The sequence below is a fragment of the Heterocephalus glaber genome, unplaced genomic scaffold (genome assembly GCF_053883595.1).
Source record: "Heterocephalus glaber isolate CG9 unplaced genomic scaffold, H.glaber_assembly_v1.0 deba00001689, whole genome shotgun sequence".
In the NCBI taxonomy this organism is placed as follows: Eukaryota; Metazoa; Chordata; class Mammalia; order Rodentia; family Bathyergidae; genus Heterocephalus; species Heterocephalus glaber.
Genome location: NW_028258414.1, coordinates 8,823,489 through 8,838,187, shown reverse-complemented (window position 1 = coordinate 8,838,187; position 14,699 = coordinate 8,823,489). Strand labels below are relative to the sequence as shown.

The 14,699-nt window shown below is 53.8% G+C and overlaps 1 protein-coding gene across 17 annotated transcripts in view; it reads left to right on the top strand.

Annotated features, from left to right (window-relative positions):
* Positions 1–14,699, top strand: part of Megf11 (multiple EGF like domains 11) — a 300,131-nt gene that overhangs the window by 91,121 nt on the left and 194,311 nt on the right. For all 17 annotated transcript variants that reach the window (XR_015446493.1, XM_021237045.2, XM_013076211.3 and 14 more), the window contains one exon: positions 10,972–11,076. Coding sequence is in view for 16 of the 17 variants with exons in the window: in XM_087199053.1 (XP_087055179.1) it covers positions 10,972–11,076 (105 nt within the window). In the remaining variant the exon portion in view is untranslated. The remainder of the gene's footprint in view (positions 1–10,971; positions 11,077–14,699) is intronic.

Here is a 14,699-nt window from a genome sequence, read left to right as displayed (position 1 = left end):
GCCGCCAGCCTCGCTCTCCACTCCTCCTTCCCTTGGCTTTTCCTCCCCCACCCTTTGGCACCGCTGAACCATTCGGGTTGCACAGACCACGCGGGCTTGGCAAGCTTCCGGGCTGCCCCCACTCTGCCTGCCCCATCGAGTCCCTGTGTGTGTTAGGGCAAATTTAGAAAGTTGTGGGCACAGTGCAGAATAAGAACGTTGGGGAGCACGGTTCAGGCTTGGCAAAAACTTGCCCTTTTCCACCTGTTGGTGACTCAGCACATTAAAGTTAGCACCTCCTGGCCCAGGGGGACCTGTTGGCCTCCTTTTTGCCTGGAGCACAGGGGCGAGTCAAACTGCCTGGGCTCCTGTGGAGTTGGCAGCTGAGTAGAAAAGGCCTTTCTGTGTGCCAGCGCCCCGTTACCCAGGCCCCCTTTGCCATTGCACCTTTTTCTTTCCTGCCCGACCCGAGTAAGTGGGTTATGATGAACAGGATCAAATCTCTCTGGATTTGTTGGGATTTTGCATGATTTCAGGATCATCATTCCTAAAGGCTTTATCCTGTTAGTGTGTGTGTGTGTTGGGGGGAGGAAAGCGAGGGAAATTAAGCTGAATAAATTAGCAGAACAGAAGCTAGTCCTGGAAGCAGCTTTTCAGGAGAACAAAAACAAAACAAAGCAGGCAACTCTTGTGGCTTTGGGGTAGCAATGCAGCCTAGAGACCCAAGCCTGGCAGCCCCTGTGGACTCAGGCAGCTGCCTGGCCACCTTCCAGTTAATTGAAGGTTCCTATTAATCGAGGTGGGACTAAATTGTCTCTTGACCTCTGCTCAGGATGGCCTGGTGACATGGCTCAGATCCCCTTAATGTCCTCCTTGTCACCCGCCGTGCCTCTCTCAGGCCTAAATGGCTGTGTTGGTGTAGTTCCATGGAGCCTGAGAAGGAACTACCCTGACATGCTAAGGTTTTTAATTTAGCACACACCACGCGTATATGCCCCTAGACAAAACAGAATTGATTTATAATTCTCTTAATGGAAGCACAGGCTTTAGTTGCTCCAGAAATAGATCATTACCTCTGCCAACTTTTGTAATTTTTCCCCTCCTTTTTTTTTTTTTTAACCCCACCGTGGTCTGAAAATAGGACGTTTCGTTTCAGCCTTTCTTTATAATCCATTTGATGGTAGGTAATTCTTTTCAGACTTTTAATTTATAGCATGTTTGTTCGTTTTTACTTCATTAATTAATGTTCTTCCCAGGCCCCCAGGACAGGGGCTTTGTGTAATGCCCTCTTACAGTAAGCAGGTGCTTTTATCCTTAATGAAGAATTTCCTGGAAAATACTGAAATAAACAACGAATAATCAGGCCAGGAACACAATAAACCCGAGATGCATGTACCATTCTGCAAATTAAACCTGGGGAGAAAGGAGGGACCGATTGCATCTGCCCCAGAACTGTTTCTGTGGGGCCTCCTTTGTCGGGGAGGGTGCTGAAGTTCTGGAAGATGGGTGGGCTGGGTGCTGGTCCAGGGAACCTTGGTGCAGAGCAGTGGTTTGATGATAACGCTTGCAGCTGGGGAGATGGCTGCTGACACAGCTTCGGCCGGAAACGCAGCCAAACTGGCCGCTGGTCCAGACCTGGAATCATCTCTCGCTTAGACTGCAGGTCCACAGGACCTGGCTGGGCCAAATTGCAAACTTAATGAAATGCATCTTTAGTCGCTTTTCCTCCCTTCTGGCAGATCCCCCCAGGAGGCAGCCCTCCTCAGCCCCAGTGCCCCAAACAACTCCTTCCCTCGATGGATGCAGCGCCCCGCCCCAGCTCCCCTCCCTGCCCAATCCCTGCCCCAAGGCACCAAGAGAGCAATGCCAACCCACTGATGTTGAGAACTCACCAGGTGCCCGACCTTCTCATGATCCTGTGAGTCAGGTCTTATTATTGCATTTGAGGAGACTGGGTTTCCCAGAGTTAGGTGAGCTTCCCAAGTCACATATTGGGATCAGGCCCCAGGAACCCAACGAGACGCTGGGGGCCTGGTGCTGGGGTTGCCTGGGTGTGAGACCAGGGGTCAGAGTGAGTCCTGCAGGCAGGTCAGGTGCTGGCAGGGCCGTCATGACCTGGTCACCAGCCAGAATTCATCAGTGGCACGGACAGAGAGCCACAGTAAATTTCTTTTAAAATCTGAATACCAGATTCATGTATTCTACTGAATAGGGCTGACAGAACTGTACATTATCCATCCATTTTTTGGTGTCACAAGATCATTCTGGGTCTTTGAAGTGGCATAATGTTCTTCATCACAGCATAGATATGATCACAGAGTGGATGCCTGCCCTCCGGTGGCAGTGCCAGGCTCCCCCTGGCTGGGTGGCTTCAAAGGCTGCCTGGGAAGCTTCACCAAGTGGCCCGTGTCCCTGGCTGCAGCAGGCTCCAGGCTCAGGTCATCTGTAAATCCCTGCTTCTTGGGAAAATGCCACCCGTCATTCTTGGTCATCCTCTCTTCACTCACACATGCAAACACCACTTTATAGAAACGGATCATGATGTTCATAGGTTTTATAACCCATGCTTTCCACTGAAACCATACATCTGGGTCATCGTTCCATGGCAGTGAATTTGTCTTAAAATATCTTTTCTGATTACAGGGATGATAATGATGATTGTAAGAAACGCTGATGTCACAAAAACGCTTGACGTAGAAAGCACAAATCTTATACTACTGCTCCTCCACCCTGCCACCCCCAGGGATGACCACTGTTAATGTGCTGGTGTATGGGTCTTCGTATTTTCCCATGCTAATCTTTTGTTTTTGTTTTTGCTTTTGGGTATCGGGGATTGAACTCGGGACCTTGTGCTTTCGAGGCAGGGGCCGGAACCACTGAGCTAAATCCTCTGCCCCATGCCAATGTTTTTTATTTTATTTTTTTTGATGGTGCTGGAGTTTGAACCCAGGACCTTCACAGCACTACATGCCCAACCTACCTTCCTTCCTTCCCTTCTTCCTTCCTTCTCTTCCTCCCTCCCTCTTGCTCTCATGCTGCTAAGTTGACCAGGTGCGTCTTGAACTTGGAATCTTCCTGCCTCAGCCTCTCAGAGTGGTGGGATCACAGGCATGCACCACCATGCCCAGCTCCACACCAATCTTTTTATTTTTTGGTTTTTCAAGACATGATCTTGCTCTGTAATTCAGGCTGTCCTTGAACTCACTATGTAGCCCAGGCTGCCTTGAACTCCCAGCAGTCCTCCTGCCTCAGCCTCCTGAGTGCTGGGATTACAGGTGTGCATCACCACCACACCAGTCTTTTTAAAGCTTGCATAAGATACTGGAATTTGTTTAGCAAGGCCTCCACTGATGTGCCTTGGGTTGCTTCAGGACTGCAGCACAATCTCTGTTCAGAGCTGACACCACAAACAGTCTTAATCCCATGTGTGGCCTTGGTCAGTTTTAGAAACTGAAATGGCAGAAGTGGAATGCTGGGTTAAAGATGCGCACTAGGACGTCTTGATCTGTCTTCCCATGCTGCTTTCTGGAGCACATGGATGCACATTTCTGCTGCCAGTGCACGAGTGTGGGGCGCTTTAAGATCGGGGCAGTGGGTGTCTGGCTTCCGAATCTCCTGGCTGGGACCTGGAGGGAAGTCTGTTGACACAGCCCTGTCTGATGCCCAGGTCTGTGGGCTTGTAGCCTGTGTATCTTGTGGCTCGGGGGGAAGGAGCCCTGAGTGTGGGCTCTGGGTTAGAATGGAGGCTGGTCTTACAGGTGCCCAGAGTGGGCAGAGAGGTGGACGGGGACTGGGGTCCCAGTCATCACCACGATGGTGCCATTTCCACCCCTGGGCTGCAGCTCAGGTGCACTGCCCTGTTATCTATTGAATCCTCAGAGAAGCTGCAGTTGTATCTGTCTCATTTTGTGAAAGAGGAAAAGGAGGTTCAGAGCAGGTAAATGAATTTTCAGGACCCGAGAGAATCTGGTTCTTCAGTCCTCTCTGCTTTATTTCTCTTCGCTGGGAGATGGGGCAAAGGCAGGGCAGAGCAGTACATCGAATATAAGCTTGTAGAGCGGGAAGGGGCTGAGGGATAATGCAGTCTGACTCCAGCCAGCCCCAGGAACATGCAAAATGAAGTTCAGAGAGGTTAGGCAACCTTCCCTGGGTCACGTAGCAAGGTGGTGACTTAGCAGACAGAGGGCGAGAACTGTGGGAAGCTGGGCCAGAACTCGGGAGAGGAGACCGAAGGGAGAAAGGAGCATGGCTTTGTGGGCCCTGACAGGGACCTGGGGGCTGAGCCAACTGGCAGTCCCCCCACCATTCAGCCGCTCCACCTGGTCCCGAGCGGACCCAGTGGCAGACTCAGGATGCGGGGGCCTGTGGGGTGTTCAGCGTGCTTTTCTACAAAGGTCTCTAATTTCCCTTCACATCTGCCTGGGCTTCCTGCTGGGAACAGGCCTCGTGCTTTGAATTAGCCTTGGCCTGGCCCACTGCCCTCTGGCAGGTGTTTGGGGTCTGGGGCAGGGCCTGCCTGGGTCACCTGGTGTCACTATGTCTGATGAGTGTTGCCTGATGGACGAGCGAGAGCTGAGACCTCCTTGATCCCTGCAGCAAAGACTGTCCCCAGAGTCACTCACATGCACAGCCAAGCCTAGATCCTCCAGTAGGGGGTTTCCATCAAGATCTTTCTTTATTCTCCCTGCTCCTTCGAAATACTGGAAATCAGAATCACAGAGTTGGAAGGGTCTCTGAGGTGGGGATTGTGGATCAGGAAGAAACTGATATTTTATTGAGCACGTTCTATGTGCCAGACCACCTGCTCTTTGTTTAATATCTGGCACCCCTGGGAAGCTCAGTGCAGCAAATATGAAGGATGTGAAACCTGCAGCCCCCATCAGGTCAGTGATTTTTATCTGGGTCATGTAGACAATGAGGCAGAAGCGGGATTCAAATCCAGGTCAGGTGGACTCCACCATTTCCTTCCCTTGAGCCCCGAAGCCAACTTGTCCTGTGTCCTTGAATAAATCACCTCTCTTTGGGGGACACTTTCCCCTCCTGGGGGACAAGCTTATGGCTGTGCCCTGGGGCTGGTACTGCCGACACAAGTCTTGCCCTTCATCCTTGCTGCTCAGCTCTGGGGACCGTCTGGTGATGGGTGATTCTCCAGGACCCCTGTCTGCAGTACCCTCTTTCCATCTGGGTACTTGTGTTTGCATCCTGGGGTTTGCGAAATGCTTTTTCCAAATGGGCAGAAAGGGGACTCAACCCCCATGGAGCTCTGGTCCATGTGGGTCCATGTGGTTCCGTGTGGCTGGCCGAGTTGTCTTTGGAGTTTTGCAGATGGAGCTGAGGTTTATACCAGGGCATGGAGGATGCCCACAGTTTGTGGACCCCGCAGCCTGGAGGTGGGAGGGACCAGGCCTTCAGTGGGCAGGTGGGGAGGGGAGAGGCTGGCGGCCTCCGGCTTGGCCAGGCCAGCTGAGTGCGCCCTGATTTACAAAGAAATGAAAAGATGGAGGTAATTGCTTTGTGAGAAATGGAATGGCCTAAGAACGCAGATAAGTTTTCTCCCTTCGTCTTCAGCGGGGCTGGAGGCTGCAGATGTGAGGCTGCCGCTTGGGAAGGGGAGGGGTGAGGGCCCAGAACCCAGAGGCCACAGTCATGGGCCAGGAGGCCAGAGCGGCAGGAGTTCTGCGATTTCTTCCCCGGCCCCAGGGTGCGTGTGATTTCTCTCCAGCCGCACCGTCAGGACTCCGTGCTCTCGGCAGGGCATGAGGGTGCAGAGGCAGGACAGTCTTTGACCCTGATTAATGCTCCCTGCAGCCCTCTGTGGTGCTGTTTTTCAGGATTTGCAGCCCAAGGCTTCCTGGGCAAGGAAAAAGCAGAGTTTATATCAGGGTGACGGAGCCTGGCCTCCGAGGAAGATGTTCACCCCATCTCAGGAGGCAACACCAGCCCCGGTTGATTTATCCTGGTGGGACAGGCACGGGGCAGGCCCTCCTCGCCAGCGCTGGGACTTTCTGCTCTGTTCTGTAGTCAGGAGAGCATGCTTTTGGAGATTAAGAGCTGTGGATTTATTTTTTTAAGTTGTTTTTTTATTTTAAGTACAGTGAGATTAGAGAATGCTCAACATAAACCCAGCCCCTGGTGGGATTGCTGGAGGGCAGGAGGCTTCATCAAGGCAAAGGATGAAGCTTCTTAATTATGGGGGCTGCACCAAGCTCTGATTTTCATCTCTCACTAATCAGTCCCGGGCAAGGCCAGGGAACAGAGAAGGTCTGGGGCCTGGGAGCCAGCGAGCGAACGGGGCAGGTGATGGGGAGAATGGGGGGCACTGGATGGTGACCTTGATGTTTGGTCCATGTGTGCAAACTTGGCCCTTCACAAATAGAGGACTGTGTGTGTGTGTGTGTGCGCGCGCGCATCCTATAAACAGAAGATAGAAATCTCTCTCTCTGCACCCACACACTGGGAGAGATACGAGGCACTAGTGTAATCGGCCTTGGGTTGGGGTCCAAGTCTGTGCTTCCTGAGCCTGAAAGCGCCTTTTCATGCACTGCTCACCAGTCCGTCCCCGCCTGCAGCCTGAGCTATTGACTGGGCCTCAATGCCCGCCTTGTGCCAGCTCCTGCAGCAGACAGGCCTGGTGCTGACGGGCTGGCCCAAGCAGGGGTCTCAGAGTTGCTCTTGGGATGTCACGGGTTCCTGTGGCATCTGAGACCCACAGCCTGATTTGCAGTGCTAACGAAGCCCCAAATGCCCGAGCAGTGTGACTTGCTGTCTCTACTGTCCTCTGACGGGTGAGACAAGCCATGTGGCTGATCCTGAGGCTTGGGATGAGGGGGAGGTTGGCTGTAGCATCAGTGAGCCATAGACAAAATGTCCTAGGGCCCCTGGAATGGTGTGGGAGCTGGGGACAGAGCTGAGTATGTGGCAGATGAACCTCTGACTCGGTGAAATGGGTGTTTGTGAGCTACAGTGTCGAGGTGGAAGGGGAAGGAAATGGTGTGCAGGTTCCAAGGCCTGGGTGGAAGAGCTGAGGCCACATCTTGGAGGTGATTATAAGAGAGGAAAAATTTCCAAAGTAGGAACTCCAGGTGCATGGACCTGTGCTGTCGCTGTCCCATCCAGGGCCCACCAGGCGTTACTATTTACCTCGGCACCTTTTCCCAGGGCCACCTTCTCAGCAGGTGTTCTGAGTAGTCACTGTCGTCAGTCCCCAGTGCTGTGGAGAAGAATCCTCTCAAGGCCCTCAAAATCTGACTGCTGCCACGCCTACACCAGTTCACGTTGCAGAGAAGGAAGGGCTCCCTGGGAAAGACAGGAGGGACAGGGAACAGGTGCCAGGTACGTGGACCAGACTGTGGGGCCCAAGCTTTCAGCATAGTCAGGAGGACGGGGCAGTGAGCGGAGGGGAAGCAGGTGGGGTAGGATGCTTGCACAGATGGACCGTCAGGTCATAACCACTGGTCCCAGGACAGAGGCCATCTGCTTGTCTGTCTGCTCTCTATCCCATTTATGTGTGTTGGCTGTCAGCGGCTGGTGCCTGGCCAGGTGTAGGTTGTCCAGGGAGCCGGGCTGGGCTCCACAGGTGCTGGCACTGAGGATGGCGGGGCCACAGGCAGAAGGCAAGGGCCTTCCTAGGATATCATCGAGTCCAAGGTCTGCTGCCTCTGCGGAGGCAGCCCAGGGCAGCGCAGAAGCCCCGAGTTAGGAGGAAGGATCCTTTGCTGCGATGCCAGTGTCTCTTGCGATAGCCGATGGCAGGCACGGAACGTCCTCAAGTGTTAGAATCAGCCACTGCACACAAAGGCTAGAGACACAGACTGACCTGGACCAGGCCTTCCTTCAGTCTTGACCTTCAGGGGGAGGAGCAGAGCTTTCCAAACTGATCTCTTGAACATCTCTGTGCACCCAGAAGCATCATTAGGAAGAGGTCTGGGGTCCCCTGAGGCCTAAGGTGTGTTGAGATGCACCGGGACTGTTTAGGACAAGGACACGGCATGGCATTTGTTCACTCATGGGGACTTCTGTCTGTGAGGCTTCTGACAATATCTGGTTACACCGGTGTCCCATAGAAGGCAGTGTGGAAAACGCCTTCCAGAGTGCTCTGTGTGTCCATTGCTGCTCCTTGGGGCAAGGTCATTCTTGCCTGCTTCCTCTGGCATCACCTGCTCCCTCTCATGTCACGTGCCCCTGTGATGTCACTCATGTCCCTGATGTCACCTGCTCAGTCCTGCCTCTTCATGCTTTCTTATGCTGTCACCCCGCCTGGAGCACCCTTCCTCTGCTCCTGCCTTTCCATACTTTAGCATCCCCAGTTCCATTCCCTCCACAGCATTTCACAGCCCTGACCCAGATGGGGTCTTTAGTCACTTGCTGCTTTGGGTCCCCTCCAGTGGCCTGCAGCCGAGGACATGTTATTTCTTTGTGTCCAGGAGTGTGCCTTTGTTCCGTTCAGGCTGTGCCAGGTGTGTGGCCCCTCTGTGCCCTGTGGGCAGGTAAGAGACACCTCTTCTGGACACCTCATCTCCCTCTAGTCCCATGAATGCTGTCAGGGAAGAAATTTCTCCCCTTCTGAACTTTGCTGCCTTCCTCTGCTCCTTAGGATGGAGGGAGATGGGATGTGAGGGAAGGCAACCAGCTGATTTGTTTACGTGTTCTCTTCCTTTGAAACAAGCCAAGGGGGTTTTCCTATTTAATTATTAATGCCCTAAATCAGACGGTCCCCCATCCGTTAACCTCTGTCACTCAGGATGGAGTCGGCCGAATAACCACTGTGGCAGGATTGATTTTCCCTCAGTCAGCTCATAAGCATATGTCTTCGGGAACCTTCCTCTACAAGGCCAGGGAAGTCCCCTTAATGTGAGCAGGGAGGAGCTGTCACAAGATAACAGCTCCTTTCTGGCTGCTTTTCTGTCTTCTTGAATGAAATGTCTGAGACAAGCTGAAATCCTTTCCTAAAGATCAGTTTCTAAAAGGGTAGCCTGGGGCTCAACCCTGTCTTGGGGTGCTCATGATGGTGTCAGAAAAATAAAGCAAACATGGGGGACAGTGTCAGAGCAGGGGGATGTGATCTCACTGGAGGGTGCGGCCCTGGCTGTGAGCCACCTGCTGTAGCACAAAGCAGGGGACAAGGTGACACCCGGATATGCAGAGTTGAGGGCACAAGGCGGTTGGGTAAGAGGAGTGAGCAGGACTTGTAGAGGAGGAGCAGCAGGAGAGAAGCCTGCCCGGCCAGGGGGACAATAAGGATGTCTCGTGATGAACTGATTGTGGGGATGGAACCCAGGGCCTTGGCCATGCTGGGCAGGTGCTCTGCCACTGAGCTCTACCTCAGAGGCTGGGGTGGGGGCAAGGGTGCGTGAGCCAGGGACACGAGTGCCCATGTCTCTTGGACTCTGCGGATTTCACAGGAACGCAAGAATTGCTCTTCTCTTTCCCGGCAGATTCGAAGAATGCATTTGAAATCTGGCTACATCTGCATTTAGCTAGATGATCTCCAGTTCTCAAATAGAAAGTAAAACCTCATTAATCATTAATCTGGACCCCCACGGTTAGACAGAATTTGTGACAATTTGTTTACTTTTGAAGGAGCTGCTGAGAAAGAGTTTAACAAGGAAATTATTGGGGTGAGAAGGAGAGTGTTTAACCTTTCGGAAGAAAGGAAATCCTTGTATTTGTGCCCTGGGCAGAAATAGGAGTGGGCACAAAATCCAGGCCATTCTTCTCTGTCCCCCAGGGAGGATAATTGTTCCTCCTCTGGAAACTCAGGGCTGATGGGCTTGGTCCCCAAATATTTCAAGCCTGGGGCCCCTTTGCAATGTTGAAATATTTTCTGTTACACCCATATCCCCAGTTATTAGAAACTGCATTTGTTGGGTATGTTGCTGGTTGAGAAGAAAAGTTATTCTTTTTTTTTTTTTTTTTTGGTACCGGGGATTGAACTCGGGTCCTTGCGCTTGCACAGCAGGCGGCGAAACCCCTGAGCTAAATCCCCAGCCCAAGAAAAGTTATTCTTAATTCAGTTAATCTTTTAAATAAATAGCATCCTGATAGCATCACTGCACCCATGAAAAATTGTGCTATCTTTATGAGTCATGGTGTTCATTCGATTTATAGATGACCCTGGGACTCATGAACCTCAACTCCCCTGGGGGAGGTCCCAAGGTCGGTGACCTGCTGGGGGAAGCCCATGGACCAGAGTCTGCTCTCCAGGCTGGGGGGCCATGGAGCCCTGGGTTGCTAGACCAGGAAGGAGCCTCCAAGGGTCACCCCAGCCTCTCCCACTGGATGGATTCTCTGCCTTCCTCGAGGAGCCCACACTGGTTCCCCAGGCAGGGGCAAGGGGATGGGCACCTGTGCGGGCCCTCTGAACACCTGCCACTTGCTGTTATTTTGAGGTCCTGCATCCCATTCTGCAGGCTGCTCTCTTAGGCCCCTTACTGAGCTCAGCCCCTCATCCCACGATGGGAATGAGGTGGGTGACACTCGGTGGCTGCATGACTCCAGGTGGCAGGCAAGGGCAGGGGAGAAAGCCATGGGCAAGGCTTGTCAAAGGTGCCAGAGAGGGACAGGGAGGACACTGCCTTTAGAGCAGGTTGGATCCAGTGTTCTTGGGTCAAGGATAGGCATGGGGGGACCTTAGGACACCTTGAAACTATAGCCAGATTGGTGCACATGGGCATTTTCCTGGGGAGACAGCCTGTAACTTCCATTCAATTCTTGAAGCCATCCCTGAGCTAAAAACCATCTGGAACTCTGGCCTGGAATTTGGACTTTTCCCTGACTCAGGTTTCCTGCTCTCCAGTGGCTGGGAACCAGTGAACTGTAGCAGTGTTAGTCAAAGCCCACAAGTGTGAAATATCAAATGCTCATTACGCTGAGGTGATGGAAACTCCACTGAGCGGGCCTGTTCCCCAGCTTTGTGGAAAAAGACTCAGTGCCAAACAGATGCCAGGATGCATGGCTGAATAATGATGCTGTTCTCCTCACTCTCCTGCACAGGGTCCCCATGGCGTGCCCCATGGCCAGCCTGGCTGTCTTCTTCCTCCTGCAAACCGCCCTTACCCTGAACCCCGAGGACCCCAACGTGTGCAGCCACTGGGAGAGGTAAGACGTGGAACTCAGCTGGGACTCTCCCTGGGTGTGCGGTGTGGGGATGGAAGCAGTCAGGAGAAGCGGCAGCTGTCCACAGGGACTGTGGTCCAGCACGGGGACAGCTCAGATGCTGAGACAGGGCTGAGCCATGTGGATTCACCGAGATGCAGTGCTGCAGAAGGTGGGGTGGGGGAGCTTACTAATTGCAGTTGACAGCATGCTGTCCTGTGCCTCCCTGTGTTTGCACGTCCCACCCATTTTACAGATGGGGACATCGAGGCCCAGAAGAGCCCAATCCCCATCCAGAGCCAGCGGGGGTGAAGCAAGCAGGGCATCAGGGACTGTGGTCTCAAGCGTCTTGCCCTTGGGTGCAGGGATGCCAGCCTGGTTTCCAGGACCGGTATCCAGGTGATGAGGAGGACAGGCCAGGGCTCTGATCCTCTGGTCTAGTGGGGCAGGGGGCTGCTAGGAAGGGTGACGGAGGCCACAGCGGAGAGCAGGCAGCATTTTGGCTGCTGTAGCGGCTTCTGGGGGAATGAGCTGGGTCCCTGCAGATGGTCTGACTTTGAAGCACAAGGTTAAAGTATTGATTTTGGTGAGCAGAAAGACAGTGACCAGAGACCCAATCGGGAAAAACTGAATTAAACCCTAGAATTGATTGGCTAAGCTGACCAGGACGACTCTGCCACTTAGATGCTAATAAATCAAATGAATAAAATTAAGATGAAGGCCCCATGGAGAAGGCGGACGAGAGAGGAGGGAAGGCACATTGGAGCTCCGTGTGCGTGGCTGGCCCCGTAGCACAGGAGGGCTCCCCATCTGCAGCACCCGGACACTTGTGCATGGGAGGCAGGGGATAATGGCCATAGCGGTGTCGTCTCTGGTGACCAGATGCTCTAGGAGGAGTCTGAGAAAATCAGTGACAGTACAGAGAGTACTGGAGAGAGTACAGATCTGAGATGAGGAGCCCTCGGTGCTCTCCGGTCTCTGATCTGGATCTTTCTACCTGCTGGCTGTGTGACTTAGGGGAAGCATCTGAACCCCTCTGAGCCTATATCCAGCCCTAGTAGTTGGAAGGAAAATTATGACTTCACAGGCAGATTGGTTGGAGGTTCAGGGGCACCAATGTCACAGCAGTGCTTTGAGCACTGTAGAGCTCAATCAGGGTCTTTTTTTCCTGACAACCCCGGCTGCAGGAGTCATCATAGACTTCTGTGCGCATCAGTCTCATTGGGGTGGTGTTCCTGGGGTCCTGGCCCCAGAGATTCTGACTCAGTATTGCATTTGGCCTAGGCTTCACCCAATTCTGGGCTTCCTCAGGCCCCTTGCGGCTCCTGATTCGGGCGGATTCACACTTTATTTGCCAGTGGGCCAGGGAGGTATGAGGAAGGACTCCACAGGCCTCTCCGGCCTGGATAAAACACGGTGCTTCCTGCCCCTGTCTGTGTGGCAGCCTGGTCCTAGAATGTCCCTGGTCACTTCTGCCTGCCCCCAGGCTCCAGCCTGGTCCCTCTCCAGCAAGGGAGCCTTTCTTCTCTGGGTCCCTTGTACCCCGGGGGCCAACAGCCAGACTCCCGGCCTTTGCGGGAGGACTGGGAGGGAAGCAACAGTGCCACTGAGGCCTGGGGAGTCTCTGGCTTCTCTGCCCCAGGGAGGAAGCCATGCTGCTGATGTCAGGGTGCCCAGCCCACCCCATCCTATTCCTTGGAGACCACTTAGGGAGGATTTCCTGGTGAGGTTAGCACCTCTACGGGCTCCTCGTTAATGATGCCCCTCCACCTTAAACTGGTGTGTGGTGGGGACTTCCCCTGGCTGGCGAACCCCGGCCTGCCAAGATTAATGGGGCCCCTCATTAGCATGTTGGCAAATGAGCAGTGTTAAAACACCCAGCCATGAAACCAGGGCACACGCTTCAGGGTGTGGACTTGGAGTGGGTACAAGGCCTCCGTGCCAGGCTCGCTCCACCCAGGGGATCCTGCAGAGCTGCCTCTGACCCCTGGAGTGCCCTGAACCCTCTGCTGGGCATCTGCAGCCCCTGCCAGTCCTGGGAGGGGGCTGAACCCCAAGTGCTTAACAAAGGTGGGCATCCATTCTGCTCCCTCTCTCCTCTGGGGTGGTCGAGGAGGAAGTAGCCTTCGGTGCCTAGCACAGAAGGCGAACTGTTGCCTGCCATGCAGTGATGAGGGCCAGCATCTATCAAACGGTTGCTGTGTACCTACCTGGTAAGCATCTAACCTGGATCACTCGGTTTAGCTTCCCACTGCTCTGACAGACGGATACCGTTATTTTGTTAGTGCCCTCTTTGAATCCTCATGGTAATCACATGGATTCCCTCATAGTATCTACTGTAGATTTACAGGCAGGGCTTACGGGAGCTAAATAATGTGTCTAAGGACAATCCTGCTTCAAGTGTGGCCCCAAGTCTCCGGGTCCCAGAGCTGGGGCTCTCTGACCCCTTCATTCTCCTGCCTCTGAGTGAGGTGTTTGGGAGACGCCACCGAGTGCTGCGGACTTTCAGAGCTGAAGAGGCCCATGGGGAGGGCATTGCTCTGCCTCAGTTTCCTAAGCCTGGAGGGAAGCAGGGCTCTGAGCCACTTCTGTGGTGGGCTGGCTGCAGGGGACACTGAGTCCTCCATCCATTCTCAGGGGGTCAGATAGACTTTCTTACTACCGGGGTCCCTGAGCAGCACTGATGGCTCCTGGCCTTCTGCTGGGTTCCTGACCTTTGACCTTCCAGGCCCCCAGGAGCCTGGTGAGGACCCCCTGTGCCAGCCGCCTTGCAAGTGAGCCCCACAGTTTCTTCAGGCAAAGCAGACGGCCTTTTACAGCCTGGACCCGGCCATCTGGCCCAGGCCAGGGGACCTTCTGGGAACAGCACTGAGTAATACTAACCGACTTCAACACTAATTCCCGTGATCTCAGCTGAGGTGCTCTGCAGCCTGCCCGGGGGCAAGCGCACACTTCAGCAGCCAGGGCTCAGTGCCATTCGGTGGCACCCTGCCAGGGCGGTGGGGAGAAAGGCTGATTGTGGTGAAGCTGAGGTCTGCTTGCCTGCCGCGGCCTGGGTTTATACCAAATAGGGAGGCAACAAAATCTGGCTTCTATCATGAGGTCTGGGGGCAGGCGCTCTGTACACCCCAACTATATGAGAGGTGGAATAGACCAGACTGTGGCTGGGGGACTTGGGGATGTCACTTGCACTGTCCGATGCTTCACTTTCTCATCGGTAGAGTGAGAATCACAGTCCCACTTCCGTTCTAAGGTTGCCTGAGAGCTAGAGGGCATTAAGATCGTTAGCGTAGAGCACTGGATAAATACCAAGAAGTCACCGACACCGGGTTTGGGAACCGAGCAAGCCGCCCCTGAGCCTCAGACTCTTCATCTATAAAAGGGGCCACCTGCTTCCTAGACCAGCTGGGCCAAGAGGCACCTGGCCCAATGTCCTGTTAGCATAGAATATTTAAAACCCTTGTCGGCTCTGGCTTTCAGAACCAACACAGAGTAACCCTAACCCTCCCTTGACTCTGTCTTTCATGAATGAACCAATGAACTAGAATTTCTGAGGTTGGTAAGGCCCGTGCCCTGGGTCTTGCCTGGTTGGGTAGGGTTCGCACCGGGAGGCGGAGCGTTGGGAG